Here is a 17782-nt window from a genome sequence, read left to right as displayed (position 1 = left end):
TTCTTTGCTCTTTGTCTTTTAAAAAATTTTCTTTTTTTTCCAGACCCTGATGGGGCCACACTATGAATTTTTATATGCGAATCCTGAACGGGAAATGCAAACCCACGTCCACTTCCCAACCAGCCATGGACAGGCTTCTAGAATAAGAATCAGGACTACTGTGCTAGGCCGCAGGACCACACACGCTGATTGCTCAGGAGCGCCTTATTCTTAGTTGCAAAAGCAACCACGGTCCCATCCCACCGGCGCCAAGTTGCCAATCATTCCTCTCGGCGGGTCTGTTCTATCCACGCTTTGCTCCATGGCGTTGTGGTTACTCCGTGGTAGCCGCGAGTCAAACAGCCCCTCTGACCACCGGCACCTGGACCGACCTTTTCTAGCAATAATATCGATCCATCCGCGGAGGACAGCCCCCCGTAGTCGGTTTCAACGGAAATGATTTTCTCGCGTAATCCTCGACTGTCATGTTGGGCCATAAACGCTATCACTCACCAACCAGGATTGGGGTGGTCAGTAGTGTGTTAGTGTGTGTGTGTGTGAGTGTATGCACCTTGCACTGGCTTAATGGCTGCAAGTGGTCTGTTGTGTCCGTCGGTCCTCCTTGTTCATCGTAGGTTGCAGTAGTTTCAGGCGCGAGGGGACGATCCACGGCTTGACCCCTCTTTGTACCGCGTTGGTTTGTAGGGAGGACCCCTGAGGATCAAACTCCGACGGACATGAATAGATAGAGAGGTGTACGTAGTAGGTGTGTGTGTGTGTGATTTCCCCTCATCATGGTCAGGGATAGACGCTGGACCAGCTGCAAGATAGATTAAGATTAATATAATATGTGATAGAACAAGTCAAGTGGCAGGCAGCTGCCATCGATGAACGAGGCCGCGGAGGAGGAACCCAGCTCGTGCGTATTGCGGACCTGGTCAGTGCGGAACTTATCAAGAGGAATTAGTAGAATTAGTAGAATAAATCCAAGTATGTTTAATGCAAGCAGCACCTCGGAGGCCGATCGTCGCAAAATCTTTGGTGGGGAAGACCAAGCAGCGCCAACCCAGTCGGTCCAAGTCAGTCAGCCACGGACGCCGATTTTCTGCTCGCTTCGTCAGTCCAGCACTGACTAAACTATCCATCTTCTCCCTTTCACTCCTGCTTCGTGCATCACTTTCATCATCGCCTTTACGCTCATCATCTCCATTTATATATCTAGCGGTCCTTCCCCCTCTTCCCGATCACCACCACCACCAACTACTACATAACTCCGAACCTCCGCCAAAACCCACCCAAAACCCACCGCCCGCTTCGGTTCCCAACAGACTCAGGAACGCGCCAAAGACCTGCTCCGGCTTCTCACAAAAGGTCTTTCTTACATCACCATCCCCCTTCCATCTGCCCCCCTGTATGGACTGCGGGACGACTGGCACGGCTGCGGGCATCGACCCCAAAATTCTAGATAACTGGCAATCGGATACTTTTCCGATCTATTCCGCTTACGACCAACCGCTGGAGTGGGATGCGAGCCAGGACTCGAGTCCAGGCGATGCGGATGTCGTGGATCTGAGCAACCTTCGTGGTCCGCTGTCGCGGGACCAATCCACCGTCCCGGTGGTAGGTCATGCTGGCGATTATCGAGGTAGTGAGAGCAGGTGCGATTCGTCTCATCTTCCCTAAACCTTGGAGCTTCCCGCTGACAGGTACCCCTCCCCGTGCAGCAGCAAACATGGTGCCACTTCCCCCGGAAAGTTCAGCATCAACGACGGTCCTATCGAAGGCACCGTGAGTGGTACGATCAGCCCGAGGACGCTGCCCTCTTCCGCCGACGACAACTTCCAGCTGGATGAGTCATGGCCGCCATTCCAGCTCTTCAACGCCATGACGGCTGGTCTTCCAATGGAGGCGCCTCTCATGTACCCGTACGCTAAGGAGCCTGCCTCTACCAACACGGTTATTGTAGAGGATACCGGAGAGTTGCCGCAGGGACAGGGCTTGTCCGATCTTCCTCCCGATCCGTTCCTCTCCTTCCAGAATATTCCCCAGGCATTTCCCTTCTCGACCGCTGAGACTTGGACGGCACCGACTGCGCCCGCTCCCACGGACAACCTGCCTAACCAGACCCCGGTATCTCTGTCGATGGGTCTGCAATCAGCTGCCAAACGTCCAGGACACATCCGCGACTACCAGGGTTCGATGCGATCACTGGATTCTCGCTGGCTTGAAGGTCTGGAGTCTCAGCTGTCTTCCAACATGACATCGCCTGCATCCTTGTCGATCCCCCAGGACGCGACGTTCTTCAAAGAGGAGAGAATTCAAAATGACGGCTTGCAATACAAATCGGAGAGTTCTTCGGTTTCTGGAGATTTTCCCAGCGTCTACGAACCGTACCCCGCTAGCAACGATGAGATCCCCGCTTTTGCCGATCGCCAACTCGAAGACAATGGACTCTGGAAAGATACACAGAAGGAGAGCACTTCTTCGGAGACATCTCAACCCTTACAAAATGCGACCGCCTTCATGGTCAGTGAAGACCCATCGGAGGCCTACTTCACGCCGGTCTCTGCCAGACCCAGAGCCTCGTCATCTGCGCAGAGGGCGCCCGCTCGGCCACAAGCTCTTGCACTACAGACAGTGGCCACGGTCAGAAAGCGCAAGCAACGTAACTCAAGCGTGCATCTGGACCAGAACCTGCCCAAGCCTTTGCAGATCGTGCAGGAAGACGGCCAAGGAGGATCTATTGCTTCGGCAGATTTCATATCACCACCACGGGGAGCGCGCCGCAAGGGCCCTCTGAGCATGGTCGGCAGGGCTAATGCTGGACTGCGACGAAAGAACAAGGACACATGTGTCCAGTGTCGACTGAACAAGCGCAAGGTATGCACTGAGCCGATCTAATTCAAAGTTTGCATCTAACGAAATTGCAAGTGTGATGGCAACGCCCCGTGCGATGCTTGCCGCCCTACGCTCCACGAGCAGCCATGCGCACGCGCCTGCTTTGCCAACATCGTCGAGTACGGTACATGTAACTATGTTTGTATGTTGCGATCTCTACGCCGCTTGTATTGGTCCTCGTTGCTAACGAACACCAGCTCAACGAGCCATCAACCATCCCACCACAGATGGTGCTAGACGCATCCGGATGGACATTCCTTCTGAGTTCGACCTCAACGATCTGATCACATTCCTCGGTGAGCGACAAGGTCGATTCAACATTCGTGCCAAGCAATCCTGGGGATCCCTCTATGTCCTTGACCTCGGGGAGACCTACAAGTTCCTCCGCGGACTCAGCGAGTACAATGGCAACTCCAAGTCCAACTTTCTCGACTTCATTGATCGGCGCATTGTCGAATCGAAGGACAAGTCCAAGAACTGGCTCACATGCGTGAAAGACTGCGACCCGATGAACAACGTTTATGTAAGTGATCATCGATGTCTGCTTAATGCGAAACAATTACTGACTTTAATAGTCCTTACTCTCGCAATGGAACAACATGCCTAGCCGTGCTAGCTACAGCTTCGTTCCTCTTCAAGCCGGAGGCCAGGAGAGAACCATGGACATCAACAACCCTGAGGACCGTCGCGAAATTCTCCTTGCAGCACAGTTGTCTCGCATCATCTGCCGCATGCTCGAGGTGGAGGGATTCCGAAAGCTGGAACGCGACTTCTACAACATCAAGTGGAAGCAGATCTCTCAAGAAACCCACCTGCGTTTCCTGAGCGAGCTCGGCCATATCCTGCTTACCCTCCGCTGGCGAGTCTCCTGGTGGCGGCGTCTCGGTGACGGGGGTCGCGAACCCGACCCCAGTAAGCAACATTACGTGGATCGGGTTGACCTACTCTGCCGGATTCTCTACGTCTACTACACCTGCGTTCTGGCCAAGCTTCCTTCCTGGTGCGCCGCCGATGTTCCCAAGGGCATCTGGAACACATATGCCGATGCCGAGAATGCCGTGTGGGATGACTTCCCAGTCGACCCTACCGACGAGGGATTCCGGCGGTGGATTGATCGCGGCCAAGAGCTGGTCGAGCAGTCCGGTGCCCCGACCTGTGTTGCGAAGCTAGGCAAGAACGCCTAGACGAGGCGACCTGGAGAAAACAACTCAAAAAAGACGGCGGATGGAATGATACTGAATTTGAGATACCCTTTGAAGCGATATAACTTTTGTCTCATCTCCTCTACTTTTGCGTTATTATGAGTGATGATCCGTGCTAATTTTCGTGGATATAATTATTATTTGGGCTGTGTATATGTCATCTTTCTCATACATAGTTTTAGATTTCATTTTACATTCTATTTCGGTTCTACTTTCAAATATAGACAAGCAAAAAAACTTTTGCAGTAATGTGTAAAAGGGTATCGTATGTTCATTAATCATATACTGAACAGAATGAAGTAATAGCAACAGCAATCGCAACACCTCCTTCCCTCTATTTAATCACAGGATCCATAATTATACCCCCCTTCTCTATTTCTTCACATTCCCCTTAGTATCCTTCTTCTTATCCTTCTTTCCTCCCGCCAACAACTCCAAATGTCCCGCCTTCTCTGCAAGATTCTTCTCCGTCCGGGCCACCAATCCCGCCGTGAGTTTCTACACATATCCCCATGATTAGTATTATTGAACTACCAAGATAAATCACCGGAGGAGAAAGAAAGAAAGAAAGAAAATACCTTAGTCAACTTCTGCTGCTTAACCAACGTCGTCTTCTTAGGTGCGATTTGTCTCGGTCCGCGCTTGGGGCCGAGGGCTGAGGGACTGCACAGTAATTCACAGAGGTTAGCCTTAAGTGCTTGATAATACCATCTTGTTTCCTGGTGTATGTGAAATTTGTCCATCAAGTTCCCCCATATCTCAATCTTAGAAAGATAATTGGATGGATGGGTAGGTAAATAGGTATTAACGTACCGCTTCACAAGATTCCCACTGTTGCCCGCGGGCTTCTTCTTGAGGGATCCTTGGACCATGGTTGCGATTTATATTATATTATTTTCCTCTGGTGTAGAGTAGAGAAGGTAGCTAGCTGCCTGCAGCAATGGTTGTGTATGTATGTATGTTTGAGGTGAGTGGTCGCAGTCGGGTCGTCGGAGAAAAGAAAATTGCTTATCGGGGGAGGAGGCGGGCGGAGTTGTGGTTGCTGGGGGGCTTATCGATATATCACGTGACTTGATCTAGCTTACTATGGACGGAGTGCATAGTTAACTACGCTAAGCTTTGGGGATAGAATTCTATGGTGTGTATGAGTATGTAATATTTTTTTGGGGATTGTGTATGTGTATAAGGGAGCTATGCAATAGTGTTATGATCTGCATATGCATGTTGGATTGTTGGATCTTGTTTTTGTCATCTGTTGGTATGAGAAAGGAAAGGGGGGCGGCATGGGATGGGGTCGGATTCTTTGCAAGTTTCAGTTTGAGATGCGGATGCGGTGTAAGCCGTTGGTATGGATACATACGTAACAAAGAATTAAATAGGGCGGAGATTTAGATTAGCTTTGAAGATGAAGGGATGGATGGAAGGGAAATTGGCATCTTAGATTATCGGTCATTGATAGGATCGAAGGGGGTTCGGTCCATTTAGATGAAACATTAGTGGGAGATCATTTACTTACTGTGTAGGCTGTCTATCCTACGTTACTGTGTGGAAAGCCTTCTAAGGCTGATTTACGATATACTAGTAGATGTTCATGATTATTGCAGCTCTGGTATAATACAATGCTCTTATTATTACCCTTGCTCATTAACTATGGGGGTATATTGTCATAAGTAAAGAGTCGACGAATCGAATCGAATCGCTGCAAACGTAAATACTCTCAACAACTCACTCGCGCTCTTGCGCGTTCTTGTACATACAACTGTCTCAGCTAGGTACAAACCTCCATCACTTTACAAATTCCCTAAGAATGCTGGATTGCTGCTCCGCTTAGAAAGCAAGGACGGCAGCGACACCGACGGCGACGGCGCCGAGGCTGATGGCGTTGCGGTCAGCAGCACCGGTGAAGACGGGGGAGACGGAAGAGCTGCTGGCAGCAGGGGTGCCGGAGGGAGTGGCAGAGCTGCGGATGAGGCTGGCAGAGCCGGAGGCAGTGGGAGCAACGACGAAGCTGGAGGGCTTGTTGCCACCGATCACAGGGACGGAGGTGAAAGTGGGTTTGACATCGGCAGTGGCGGTGGCAGTCTCAGGGCAGATAGTGCTGGTGATCTTGCTGATGATGACGCTGGTCTCGGAAGCATCAGAGCTCACAGCAGCGGCGGCAGTGGTGCTAGTAGCAGCGGCAACAGAGGAAGAAGAAGAGTAGGCAGGGTTGGAGATGCCGAACTGGACGGAGTACTGGTACTGGCCAGTGCCCTCGACAACGAGAAGGATGCCGTAGTGGGTGGTGTCAGGCTCGAGGGTGGTGCTGGGAGTCCAAGAGTAACTGCCAGAGTTGCCGATGTCTTCGACGATGGTCTCGAGGGGGACAACGTTGGTGCTGGGGCCGCGGAGAAGGACCAGAGACACGCTACCCGAGGTAGTAGGGTCCCAGGTGATCTCAAAGGGCTTGCCAGCAGGAACAATCTGGTTCAGTTCGGGAGTGAGGATGGCATTGCCGGTGGGGCTCTGAGAGTAGTCGGGCTGAGTGTAGGCAGAGGCCAGGGCCGCAAGGGCAGAGACGAGGGCAGTGGTGAAGAAACGCATTTTTTCGATTTCACTTTCGTGTCTTGTGTGTGATGTAAAGAATGATAGTAGGTAGGGATATTGGAGAGTGTAATTCAAAGAGTGACTGGAAGTAAAACTTCGTGTATGTAGTGCAAAGGAGTGACTACCGTGGGAGAGGGCGAAAATGCGAGGGACGTCAAATCGTGAGAAGGGAACGAGAGAAAGAGAAGGAGGAGGGGGGGGAAAGGAACATTCAAGTATATGAATGATGGGGATGTGACAGGCGTAGGACAAGTCCCTTCACAGCCCCCCTCTCTCAATTCCCCCCTATGGAGGGGATGACATTCACTACAACCTACCAGGCTCCAAGCCCAACATCGCCAAATCTGCGGCTCATTTCCCGGTGGGTCAAGGGAAATTATTCTTTCATTCAAATTGCTGATTGGGAACTTGCTCAGGAACAGCGTTCAAGACTACTGCTAGTTACCTACTATTGCATGGTTAGTCTAAGAGATGTCTGGTAAACTTTGAGAACGGTGGAATGTATGGGGCCTACCCTTCCCCGACTAAACCTTGCGAAATGAATAGGCGATGTCACCTCAAGCCAGTATGACTCTCTGACTGGCTTACACGGCGGTTTAGTCCGCTGTTAGTCCGCTTGGATCGCTCCCCTCCATCGTGGATATGCTCAAAGATACTCGGGAGGCGTGGGCCACTCAGAAATTGAGATAAATTGAGACCGCAGATACGAGGGATGAGCGGGGGTTCATCTGCCAGGGCGCTAACAGCCTGGCAATTTTAGGAGAGACATCGAATCAAGGCTCTGAGCGTGGGAGCCTAAGAGTAGTGGGAGGAGGTATTTACTGAATGCTACCTGTGGGTAACAGTGTATATCCGCCTAAAACTAGGCTTGTTATTAGTACGGAATAGATCAAACTAATGCCAACGGTACCATAATCCAGAGCGTAAAAGTAAGAGAACTAGCCACGATATCGGCAAAATGGTACCATTTGACTCAGAAGAGGGTCTCAGCTCTAAGCCGGCGAAGCCGTGGGACAAGTGAAACAATCATAACCTTATGTCAGACCAAGTCAGGAACAACGGAGGAACCCCGAGAACGGAGAAGGGAGGATGTTGTTGTGATGGAAGGGAAAAAGAGTTAGAAAGAGAAGTTTGTTGGTGGAACTTGGCCCGCAAGGGATTCGCGCAAAACAAACAAACACCATCATTTACCTCCTTTCCTCGTCTGCTCGTCCCTCTCCTTCCTCCTTCCAGCTTTGTTTCACTTCCAGAAGCTCGAGCGTTTTTTTTTTTTTTTTCCCCTCTCACACATCTCACATTTCTGGCAAATAATATCCGGAGACTTTTCCATTCTCAATGACATAGCCCGCAGGGCAAATTACCTGGGAAATTACCCTCATGTAAATTTTACGATGGATGGATCAGTGCCCCTCATAAAGTGGTGCTTGATTGGCTTCGCCTTCCGGAGCCTTGCCAGCTTCTTCCGGTCAGTCCTGGTCTGGCACAAATGAGACATAGACACGCCACGAGGCCGAAGCGTTAATCACCGAAGTGGACAGGCACAGAGTTTAATTACCACTTCCGAATATTGGGACCAGAGGCACCCAATCCATCTCGTGTCCTCTCCTAAAGTCCAAAAGGCACCAAGGAACCTGTCCGGTGTCCCCACCCCCGTGTAATCGGATAGTCGCCTAAATTGCTACGGAGAAACACAAAAAAGTCAGGTTACTACTACTACTACTACTACCCACGTAGTCCCTCCCTTTTTTCCTCCCGCTGGCTGCAGATCAACAGATTATCAAGGGGGTTCGGAACGAGACATTCATTCTGCAAACTGACCGTTCTACAATCAAGTCCCGCAAGAGCGGTGATCAACGTCCTCAATGAAGTCATCTATGGCTATGTTGGGTGAAGATTCTCCGGTTCCTGTCGCTCATTCCTCGTTCCTGACCGGGTTAGTGGACCCTCGTTCCGACTGCCAATGCCACTAACAAGGCACGATAACTGATAACATGCCTTCCTTTCGGTCTTCCGTACCAAGGGAAAATGAAAAATGACCCGTCATACTGCGAACCTTCAAGGGACAAGCACTCCCGCAAGTATGTACCTTGCAGATCAACCAAACAAAAACAACGGGATGGCTTTCCATGAGCATTGAGCACGCCTGCCAGTGACCTTCGTGTTGGCAAGCTATCTCCGCTCGAGGCCAAATTCCGCTGCCCACACAGCAGGTAGTCGTATCGCTTACCACGTGTGGGTGAGTGCAGGAATTTTCCCAGTGGCGTCGGAGACTAGTTCAAATGTCTCGGACTCCAATACCTGACATGCAGTCTGACTGCTCATGATCCATCTGCTGTGGATATAACAGGTGGCGGAAGCTTTCTAGTTTAGTTCACGCGATCACCAAAGACTGTCGGTGAAATTGTGATCAATTGCATCCCGGATTGGACTTATCCGAAGATGTGCATGCAGTGTTCTACACAATCCTCCGTGCACTTGCAGTCGTGCACAGTATACGACTTCCGGCGCTTGACAAAGCCTCCCAGGATACACGCTCTATTTACAGTAACAGTCGGTCGCCACCCATCAGCGAGCAGTGATAAGACTACTGGTCCAGACTTGAGAAAGGCTTGGATGCAACCGGGAGTGGCTCTTCCCGGTATCGCTAAATAAATTAAAAAAAGGAAAAGCCAAATAAGATGATGTGCTTCGTATTGCTGGGCTTTACTGAACCCTGCATTGAGTGGGTATTTCGATCAAGGGTCCAGTCCAGTCCAGTCCAGTCCCCTTCGCTGTAATAATGCCAGCCATGGTCCCAATATCGAACTATTGGCATCGGTCTACTTCATGTGGCTTCTCATTCGTCCTCCTAGTGGACGACAACTTCCCAAAGGCCTCCAATTACAAACCCGACCAGGGATCGTTGAGCGCTACGAGTCGGTGCAGTCTGCGCTCTTGCCTTATTCTACCCAAGTAATCGTCTTGGTTTGCAGCCACTCGTCGTAACCGGAGGTTCCTCCGAAGCGACCGTATCCGCTGCTCTTCCAGCCGCCATGGGGAAGAACAGGTTCGTCGTGCACGGTCAGAGAGTTTATGTGTACAGCTCTATTCATAGTCGAAAGGGGTCAGCAGATGGCACTTTCGGATCAGACGGAGAGTGATCTCGACCAACATAAACTTACCCTGCTTCAATCTGCTTGGCAACCCTGAGACCACGGAACAGGTTACCCGTAAATACCGCCGAAGTAAGGCCGTACTCCGTGTCATTGGCCAGTGTCACAGCGTCTTCCTCGCTGTCAACGACAATGAGGGATACAGTCGGGCCAAACGACTCCGTGAAGTACATGTCCATGTTCTTGGCGACATCTCCAACGATCACAGGTCGCATGCTGCTGTTGTTCAGGTCAATGGCTGCGGTGTCGCCATAGACAAGGTTGGCGCCTTTGGCAAGCGCATCCTCTACCAGCTCCTTGTTCTTTTTGACTGCAGCAGGGGCAACGAGGACCAATGCCGGCCCGTGCTTGCCAAATACTTTCTCCACCGCCTCCGCCATCATTTGCTTGAACCTGTCTGCAATAGACCGCTGTACTATAACGCGTTCCGTCGACATGCAGATTTGTCCGGACTATGTTCGAATCAGCAGGCAATTCCAGGCTAAACTGTCCAACGTCAAAGCTCTTACATGCATAAAGGATCCCAGTGCACAGCACATGGCGGCCTTTTCCAGGTTGGCATCGTCCAAGACGATGGCCGAGGCTTTGCCTCCCAGTTCGAGGAGTACCGGCTTCGTATATTTGCCGGCAGTGGACGCAATGATTGAGCCCACTGTGGTGCTACCGGTGAAATTGATCTTGCGCACAGCCGGGTGAGCGATGAGGGCGTTCGTGACCGCCGCTGCGTCCGAGGGACGGTGGTAAAGGACATTGAGACATCCCGCAGGAAGACCAGCTTCGCGATAGATGTCTCCAATTGCCCAAAAACACTTTGGGGACAGCTCTGATCCCTTCAAAATCGTTGTATTACCTGCGGCGAGGGGTAGAGCAACTGCACGGGTTCCAAGGATGTAGGGAGCATTCCTACCGAGGTGATAATGTTAGCGACCATGAGACTGACGCGGAGCAAATGCCTTGTGGAAATGGAGATAGGTAATATACCAAGGCGCAATTCCTAGTACTACGCCATATGGCTGCTTGATGACCATTGCGCACTCTCCATCTTCCGAAACGGACGGCACTGTACCCTCGATAGACGGGATTCGCGCCGCGAAGTCCTTCAGGAACCCGACTCCCAGCATGAATGTTTTCTCCACAAACATACGTCCCGCACCTGTCTCCTCCATCTGATACCGAATCAATTCTTCTTTCCGGGAGAGCATAATATCCGCGGCCCTAATGAGGATATCTCTGCGGTCGTACGGCTTGGTCTTGCTCCATCCGGGGAAGGCGGCCTTCGCGGCCGCGACAGCACGGTTGGCATCATCGACTGTTGCTCCGGCGCAACGGTCAATCACCTCACCCGTCGCGGGGCTCGTGACGTCAAATATCGTCTCGGTCACAGAAGACTCGTTGTTGATCAGAAGCGGGATAACCGCGGTATTTCCGTTAGGGTTTTTGGCAATCATGGCTTCTTCGAAGGTTAATTGGAGATAGAAGGGGTTGGTCTATAGGGCATTAGATTTAGAAAGGACAAGAGAGAGGGAGGGAGAGGGAGAAGAGGGTGAGATGAACAAATAGATAGAGAAGTGGAGAGACAAAAGATGAGCAAGAGGGTATGGGGTTAAGTTGAACCAACAAGCCAGGGCAAAAAAAATGAATGAGGGGAAAGGGTCAAACAGACGGGGTCAAAGACTAACAAATGGCGCGATAATGGAACAGCGCGAGACCCCAGTAATCTAGTTAGTCGCAGACACTGGTTTTGCTTGCATCTGCAGCCACAGAAGTGAGGGGGCAATTTTCGGGACTTTTCCCGACGTGATGGAGCCGAAAGATTGTCAAAGATTGTCAATGATATTGCCCTTCCGGCGCATGGTTTGGAGGGCCCTCATCTGTGACTACGGAAGCTTCTGCATGTCTGCATACTAATTGGCAGGCAGATGTGCGCGTCTGTTGGAAAATGTCATCATGACTCGGTTGTTGAGTGGGGGAGACTTCCCGATGGCACATTGTGTGGATAGTCCCCCTGGATCACTCTCCCACGGTTGAAGTCGCGACTCACAACTTCATGTGTGCGGACCGCGGAATTCCTCCTTTTTCCTGCACTCCCCCCCACCCGGAGATAAGGTTGACGGTTGTAACGCTTTAGCCCCCTGTCAGCGCCGCCTCGGCTGTCACCCTCACTAGTAGTTGCAGCTGGACAACCCACAGAATTGGGTATACTACTTCAAACATCGTTGTTGTAACTGAGAGTTTCAAAGTCCTCTCACCCACAGGACGATTGCGTTAGGATCCTGCAGGTCCCATCCTCTTTTCCCTTGCTGCGAACGTTGGAGACACCAGATCGTTTGTCCCAAAGAAGTGTGTGGGCCTTACTTTCAACGAATCCAATGATCGTCAGTTTTTGGCCCCCTAGCGCAGCTGCCGCAACAGAAATTTGTCTGCTTATCGGTAGACACGGCTCGTGGCCTCCACTCCGGCAGATGCCTCAACTCGGGGTCGGTTGGGATTCAAACCAAAGTGACAGCGATGGTCTACTTGGTAGCTAAGGTGCTGACAAAAAGCAGTCGGGGACCTCTGTGCGCAGTCTCAAAAGGGACACCGATCATATTCTAGACTGCCGAGGTAGGAAGGGAGCGTCCATTACCTTCTGACTGATATACTTTGTTCTGTTCTGTTATAGACACCCTAAGAGAGGTAAGGAGAGGCATAGCCTCGACACCGAGTATGGACGTGCAGCGGATAGATCTGTCCGAGAACTGCAGGAGAAGTGATGTCACAATATCTAAATCTGGATATCTTTAATTACTATATCGCCTGTGTGAACCCCAACACCATCCATGCATGCTCCAAGATACGAACGACTTGTTTAGAAACGACAAAACCAGGAAACAAACAAGATACCCGGAACACATATGCCTGACGCCCGCTATGCTCTTTAAACCTGTATACCATCCGTGACGTTCTATTACCATCCAGACAACCGACTGTTTCAGTTAGACCCGGCCCAAATCTTGGTTTCCGACGCCGGCTTCGCCATATCTGCGAAGGGGCATGCCAGGGTTGAAGTAGGGACCGTGCCACTGTGAATGCTTGAGCGGTCATCCTCACTCGAGCTTGCAGAGGTGCTGCTGTTATCGCCCAGGATCTTCTTTTCACCCAGATATCCTTCTTTTTCGTCAACCATTATCTCCGACATCTCATCGGCATACTCCTCGCCATCTCTGATTCTCCACTTGGCGAAGAGGTCGTTCTGGATCCAGATGATTTTGCTGATGGCGCGAACCAGGGCGGTCTTGCGAGGGAGAGACAGGTGAGGATGTGACATGAGGGCTTCGGTGAAGATATCTTGAATAAATCCGAGGCAAGCGCCGATATGGATGTATTCGATGTTGAGCGAGTACAGACGTTCCTGGGCAGTGTGCATCATTCTATGACCGTTAGTGTCACATGATACTTTGTATACACTGACCGGCCAAGAGATAGGAAGACATACCCAACTTTGTTCAAGTACCGCCAGAATTCCATCTGGGAAGGGTCGGAACACAGCTTAATCAAGTACCAACGCAAAAACATCTTGCGACGTTGGATCTGGGGGCTTTCTTCTGTGAAGAACTCCTCAACTGGGGTATCGTCGGCGGTATCTCTAGTGTGGAAGGCACGAGCGGTGATGTCGGACTCGAGAAGTTTCTTATAAACGATGTTGACCACGGCAGGGATCAGGGCCTTGATATACTTGGAGCCTGCCACCAATGCCTCGACGTCACCTACACCCATGCGGTTAGTTGATGATTGAAGGCAACGAGGTTGCAAGTGGACGAACTTGAATTGAAGTCCAGGAAGTCTCGCAGGTACGTGATGCGCGCCTCTAGGCGGGTGTACAGGGCTTTGCGGTCGACATGCTTCATTGGTCGATTGGGCTCGCGAGTGAATTCCATTTTGGGAGCCTCGGCTTTGCAGGAGGGGGTGTATGAGTGGATATTCGAGGAACAGGTAAGATAAAAGATGTCTCGGTTAGATCGAGAGGGGCGGTTGATTGCTTTTCACGAACCCCTGGGGTCAAATCGAAGCTTGGAAGGTCGAAGATGGAAAAATGGGAGGACTGAGATTTTGTGGGAGGCATGGAGACATCATGCGATTATATAGGGTTGGCTAAGGATGCATGGCCACTGGACTGGATATCAAATGGGAGACCCAACACATGGATGTTAGTCAAGCAAGTCCGACATCCGACCCTCCTCCACGCGGGAAGGGGGGAGGGAGAAGAGCGGACCCATCGTGATGGTGGGCACAAGGGAAAAAAGCAAGACAACGGGGTTTCAGGCTAGGAGAGGAAAGAGACCCAAGTTCCAACATCAGCCCAGACAGCGCGCAACGGCCACGGGGGATCCCGAACCTTGGCGATATTATTCCCTGCCGTCAGTATCTGGTGCCTTGAGGAGTCTTGGTGGTCTGATGCGGCCTTTAAACCGACTTAGTGCACCTGATGCTGATGGTTTTTATTTTTATTCTTATTTTAATCTTTTTAGTTTGTTCGTCCTAACACGCTTACACAGTATCTATGAGATTATACCACCTTCTGCTTCAATTCTTTGATCACAGCCTGCTGTTCTGGCCGGGACAGAAACAAGAAAAGACCACTCAACCGGCAGTGTCGGGCCAGACTCTTCATGACAGTCTGGAGCCGTGGGGCAATTCGACGCAGCTGATTGACAGCCTACAGATTTTCTCAGTAACCACGACACACCAAAGAGGAACAGAAAAAAGCAAAAATGCATCAAAAAAAAATTATGATGAGCAAGAGGGTCGTCTAATTCAAGGCTCCAGAAAATTGACTTTGGAGAGAAGATGCTACTAGTGCAAAGGAAGCTGCCGAATGACACGCTCGCCCAAAGGTCGATGGCACAACCCAGTGAGGGTCCGCTAATTGATGGACAGCTAATCGGAATGGCTGCAAATAATCTCGATGCTTCCCTGTAAGGGCGCTTAGGCGGGAAGAAGAGAGGAAGAAGGGGCAAACGCCTCAGAACATCGGGAATAACGCCCTCTCAGTCGTCATCTGGGCTCCAACCCTTTCTCCGCCGGGCTCAAAACGAGTCGGAGCCGATGCGCGACCGAGTCTAAACATGGACCGCGGTGGTATTTCTCATCTTCACTACTAGTTTACTACGGAGTACCTACGGAGTACTGCGACTTTCATCTTCGCTCGTGACCCATACCCCTGCTCCGTCTTCAAGGAATGTCTAGATAGATGAGTGAGTCTGTGGTCAACCGATGCATCAATTTGATTAACCAGAATTCTGTCTCTCCTTGCGACCTAAGTCAGATATATTGCCCCGTATATTAATGTGAGGTATCTCTCTCTTCAGTCCAGCCCAAAAAGTGTCGAGGATGTGATCTGTCGGGACGGGTGACTAAGCTCGTATCCGATTGGCTGTGCTGCAGTTGATCGCGTCGAACCGGGTTCTCCTTAAAACATCAGGCCATATAGACATATTCCATCCAAACTCAACCAACTGAGGTCTCCCGTGGATCACACGACTCTCGGATTGCCTTTCCGTTGTCCTCCTCACTCTGAGTGCAATCGCTGCTTCACCAGTATGCTATCGTCATCGTCATCCTTAGATGGAGTCTGACCCCTCACATCATCGCTGGGCACTTTCGCTTACCCGGCAGTTGAGAAGATCGTACGAAGTAGTAGTCAATCTTACAACCTCCTCCTATCTTAGTCTACTTACCTTGCCATCATCTGGCCTGAGACGCTCCACTACAAGCTATGATGTCAACCTGACCAATCACTGGTTCAGCGTGCGTATGGCTCTAATTCTGCTCCAACGCCATAATAGTGTCTGCCAGTGCAGGCAATATTCTCTTCCTCCCTTCCTGTGGAGTCCGTAATGCTAATGGAAATGGTGCCCCATAGTAGCCGACCGCGTGGGCAAACCATCTTGGGCAACCAAATCATTCCCAGCTCCACAGATTACAAGCTTTCCGGATGGTCTTTTCCTTGCAGACCGTGGGTAGTCATAGTACTCACATCCATTCGCTTGAATACAACTTCCTTGAATGGCTACAGGGCCGTGGGCAACATACGAAGCAGGAGGTTCCCGTGTGTTCGAGGCCAGCCTCACAGACTTCCGGTCCGCTGCGGTCCAGTGCCGTTGAAACGAATGGGTCGGTCCACCCGCCAAATGGATACCTGCTACACAATTCGATACGCTGGTTATACCCGGCAACTGGATTCCACTGACGGGTATTGTTTCCCCTTGGAAGTGGAATGGCTAATTTGGAGAAAAATCCCGTCACATCTGCGCCGACTCGGCCGGGCACCAAAGGCCTGATGTCCGAATATGGTTATCTGACCCTAGTCCACTAGACGCTACGCATCAGCACATCGAATGTTGATTGCTTCCGAGATGCAGGCGGCCGCCAAGAACCGTGTGGTACTCCCTACCGTTAACTGCCCATCTTAAGTAAAGATCCATGGTCATTATTCGCTGATCAGCAACAGTTCCGTTCGCTAGATCCAAACCAGAGATCTCGACAAAGAACGTCGGACTCTTTTCCATTTGCCTTCCATTAGGGGTCCGCCTCCAATCACTTCTTGCTCTGTCATCCCAGTCCACCTACTGTTCTTGGTCCTGGGCTAGGTAAAACGTAGGCGAAATCACGGATTTGATCTACAGGCACATATTACAGGAGCGTCGGTACCGGAGAAAAGAGTCGCTACTCGCGTGCGCACTGACAGGTACGGTCACCGCTCTTTCTTTTGTTGATACGTACTCGTGACTACAGATGAAAGCGCCGCTGTCGCCACGATCGGCATTTCTGAAACCACCGTTAGGCATGTTTTGCCATTGTCTTGATGGTCCGACTGATAGCAGAAGCGGAGTAGCAGTCGTACGTAGGGGTTATGTTACTATGGGTCTCCAATGCGTGGTTCCGAGTTCCGAGAGACTTGGATCTGAGCTTTTAGTAATGTCATCTACGGTATTCGAGGGTTAAGGAGAGCAACAGCAAGCAGTCACATAATCTATCTAAATCGAGAGCGGAAGGGTGGGTAAAATGAGACATGAAGCTTCCATCCGAAAGTTCGTGAGGTCCTACCACAGCCTCCTCAACCACATGGTCCATGTGCTCAACCTTGACCTGCGTAGGCAGAAGTCTCATCCGCCGCCCTGTTCGAGAAGCCGGTAAGTAATGTCCATCTGAATATGGCAAAGGAGTATTCGCTAACCAAGTTGGCACAAACAAGGCCACACTAGACGGGATGGCGGCGAGGCGGTCCGGATCTCTGAGCCGACTTAGCGTCGGCAGTTGGGTTGTTCATCGTCACCATGCTCAGGGGCAAGGGCATTTCTCAGATGTGGTGGCTCTCTATTCCTCCGTTCTCTTCCGTATAACTAGCAGCATTACTTGCTCCATAAGTGGCTCGGCCTGGTCCCCAGCCGCATACGTCTACCGGGCAATTCTCCGCATTAGTATCCGCCCCCTAGCCTCGAAGGAGAAAAAAACCGCTTCGAGTTCTTTATCCGAGTCCAATGAAGTTGACTCGAGCTCATGATTTGTCCAGAAGGCTTGTTAAACAGGGCTTCTAGATGATAGGACTGGATTCCACCATTTAGTATAGAAGTGGGCATTGGGTCTTTGGGGGCCATAGTTCCCCTGAAATATAATCACAGTCCCCATATTGATTCGATTGGTGGTAGAGTATGAAAGGATGGAGGATGATTCACCCCTAATCATTCAGGTGTTCGTCCACTTCAAGACACTATCGACCGTTGGAATCCACTGCGGCTGAGGTATGGAGTCCGGAGGAATAGTTAACCAAGGGAAAGCTGTTAGTCATTTAATTGCTGTTGCCTGACGCGAACTCCTGGGGCGTGCCTGGGAAGGAGGTTGAAGTAAGTTCCTTGGCAGGGTGATGAGCCGGTCACTCGTTTGAACTCCTGATCTCGTACCATGGTCCAATTGGGGAGATCTATG

General features: G+C 51.0%; 5 protein-coding genes across 5 annotated transcripts; 1 reads left to right on the top strand and 4 right to left on the bottom strand.

Moving 5' to 3' along the window:
• Positions 1-1392: 1392 nt before the first annotated feature.
• AKAW2_31193A (uncharacterized protein) lies at positions 1393-4061 on the top strand (the record flags this gene model as incomplete). The annotated part of the gene is made up of 5 exons (XM_041687791.1): positions 1393-1637; positions 1704-2859; positions 2911-3019; positions 3075-3400; positions 3453-4061. The coding sequence occupies 5 exons, from the start codon at positions 1393-1395 to the stop codon at positions 4059-4061; spliced, it is 2445 nt and encodes an 814-aa protein (XP_041541640.1).
• Positions 4062-4451: 390 nt separating this feature from the next.
• AKAW2_31192S (DUF2462 domain-containing protein) lies at positions 4452-4951 on the bottom strand (the record flags this gene model as incomplete). Its single annotated transcript, XM_041687789.1, has 3 exons — positions 4452-4577; positions 4658-4742; positions 4893-4951. 3 exons carry the CDS (start codon positions 4949-4951, stop codon positions 4452-4454), a joined length of 270 nt encoding a protein of 89 aa, XP_041541639.1.
• Positions 4952-5906: 955 nt separating this feature from the next.
• AKAW2_31191S (GPI anchored serine-threonine rich protein) lies at positions 5907-6662 on the bottom strand (the record flags this gene model as incomplete). Its single annotated transcript, XM_041687788.1, has 1 exon — positions 5907-6662. The coding sequence occupies one exon, from the start codon at positions 6660-6662 to the stop codon at positions 5907-5909; it is 756 nt and encodes a 251-aa protein (XP_041541638.1).
• A 2942-nt stretch (positions 6663-9604) lies between these two features.
• On the bottom strand, positions 9605-11806 carry AKAW2_31190S (aldehyde dehydrogenase; the record flags this gene model as incomplete). The annotated part of the gene is made up of 5 exons (XM_041687787.1): positions 9605-9749; positions 9827-10269; positions 10327-10720; positions 10799-11304; positions 11723-11806. 5 exons carry the CDS (start codon positions 11804-11806, stop codon positions 9605-9607), a joined length of 1572 nt encoding a protein of 523 aa, XP_041541637.1.
• Positions 11807-12788: 982 nt separating this feature from the next.
• On the bottom strand, positions 12789-13734 carry AKAW2_31189S (protoglobin family protein; the record flags this gene model as incomplete). Its single annotated transcript, XM_041687786.1, has 3 exons — positions 12789-13227; positions 13293-13563; positions 13620-13734. 3 exons carry the CDS (start codon positions 13732-13734, stop codon positions 12789-12791), a joined length of 825 nt encoding a protein of 274 aa, XP_041541636.1.
• Between the last annotated feature and the right edge of the window lie 4048 nt (positions 13735-17782).

Source organism: Aspergillus luchuensis, chromosome 3 (genome assembly GCF_016861625.1).
Source record: "Aspergillus luchuensis IFO 4308 DNA, chromosome 3, nearly complete sequence".
Taxonomy (NCBI): domain Eukaryota; kingdom Fungi; phylum Ascomycota; class Eurotiomycetes; order Eurotiales; family Aspergillaceae; genus Aspergillus; species Aspergillus luchuensis.
Note: the sequence above shows the minus strand (reverse complement) of the source record. Positions and strands in the feature narration are given on the sequence as shown.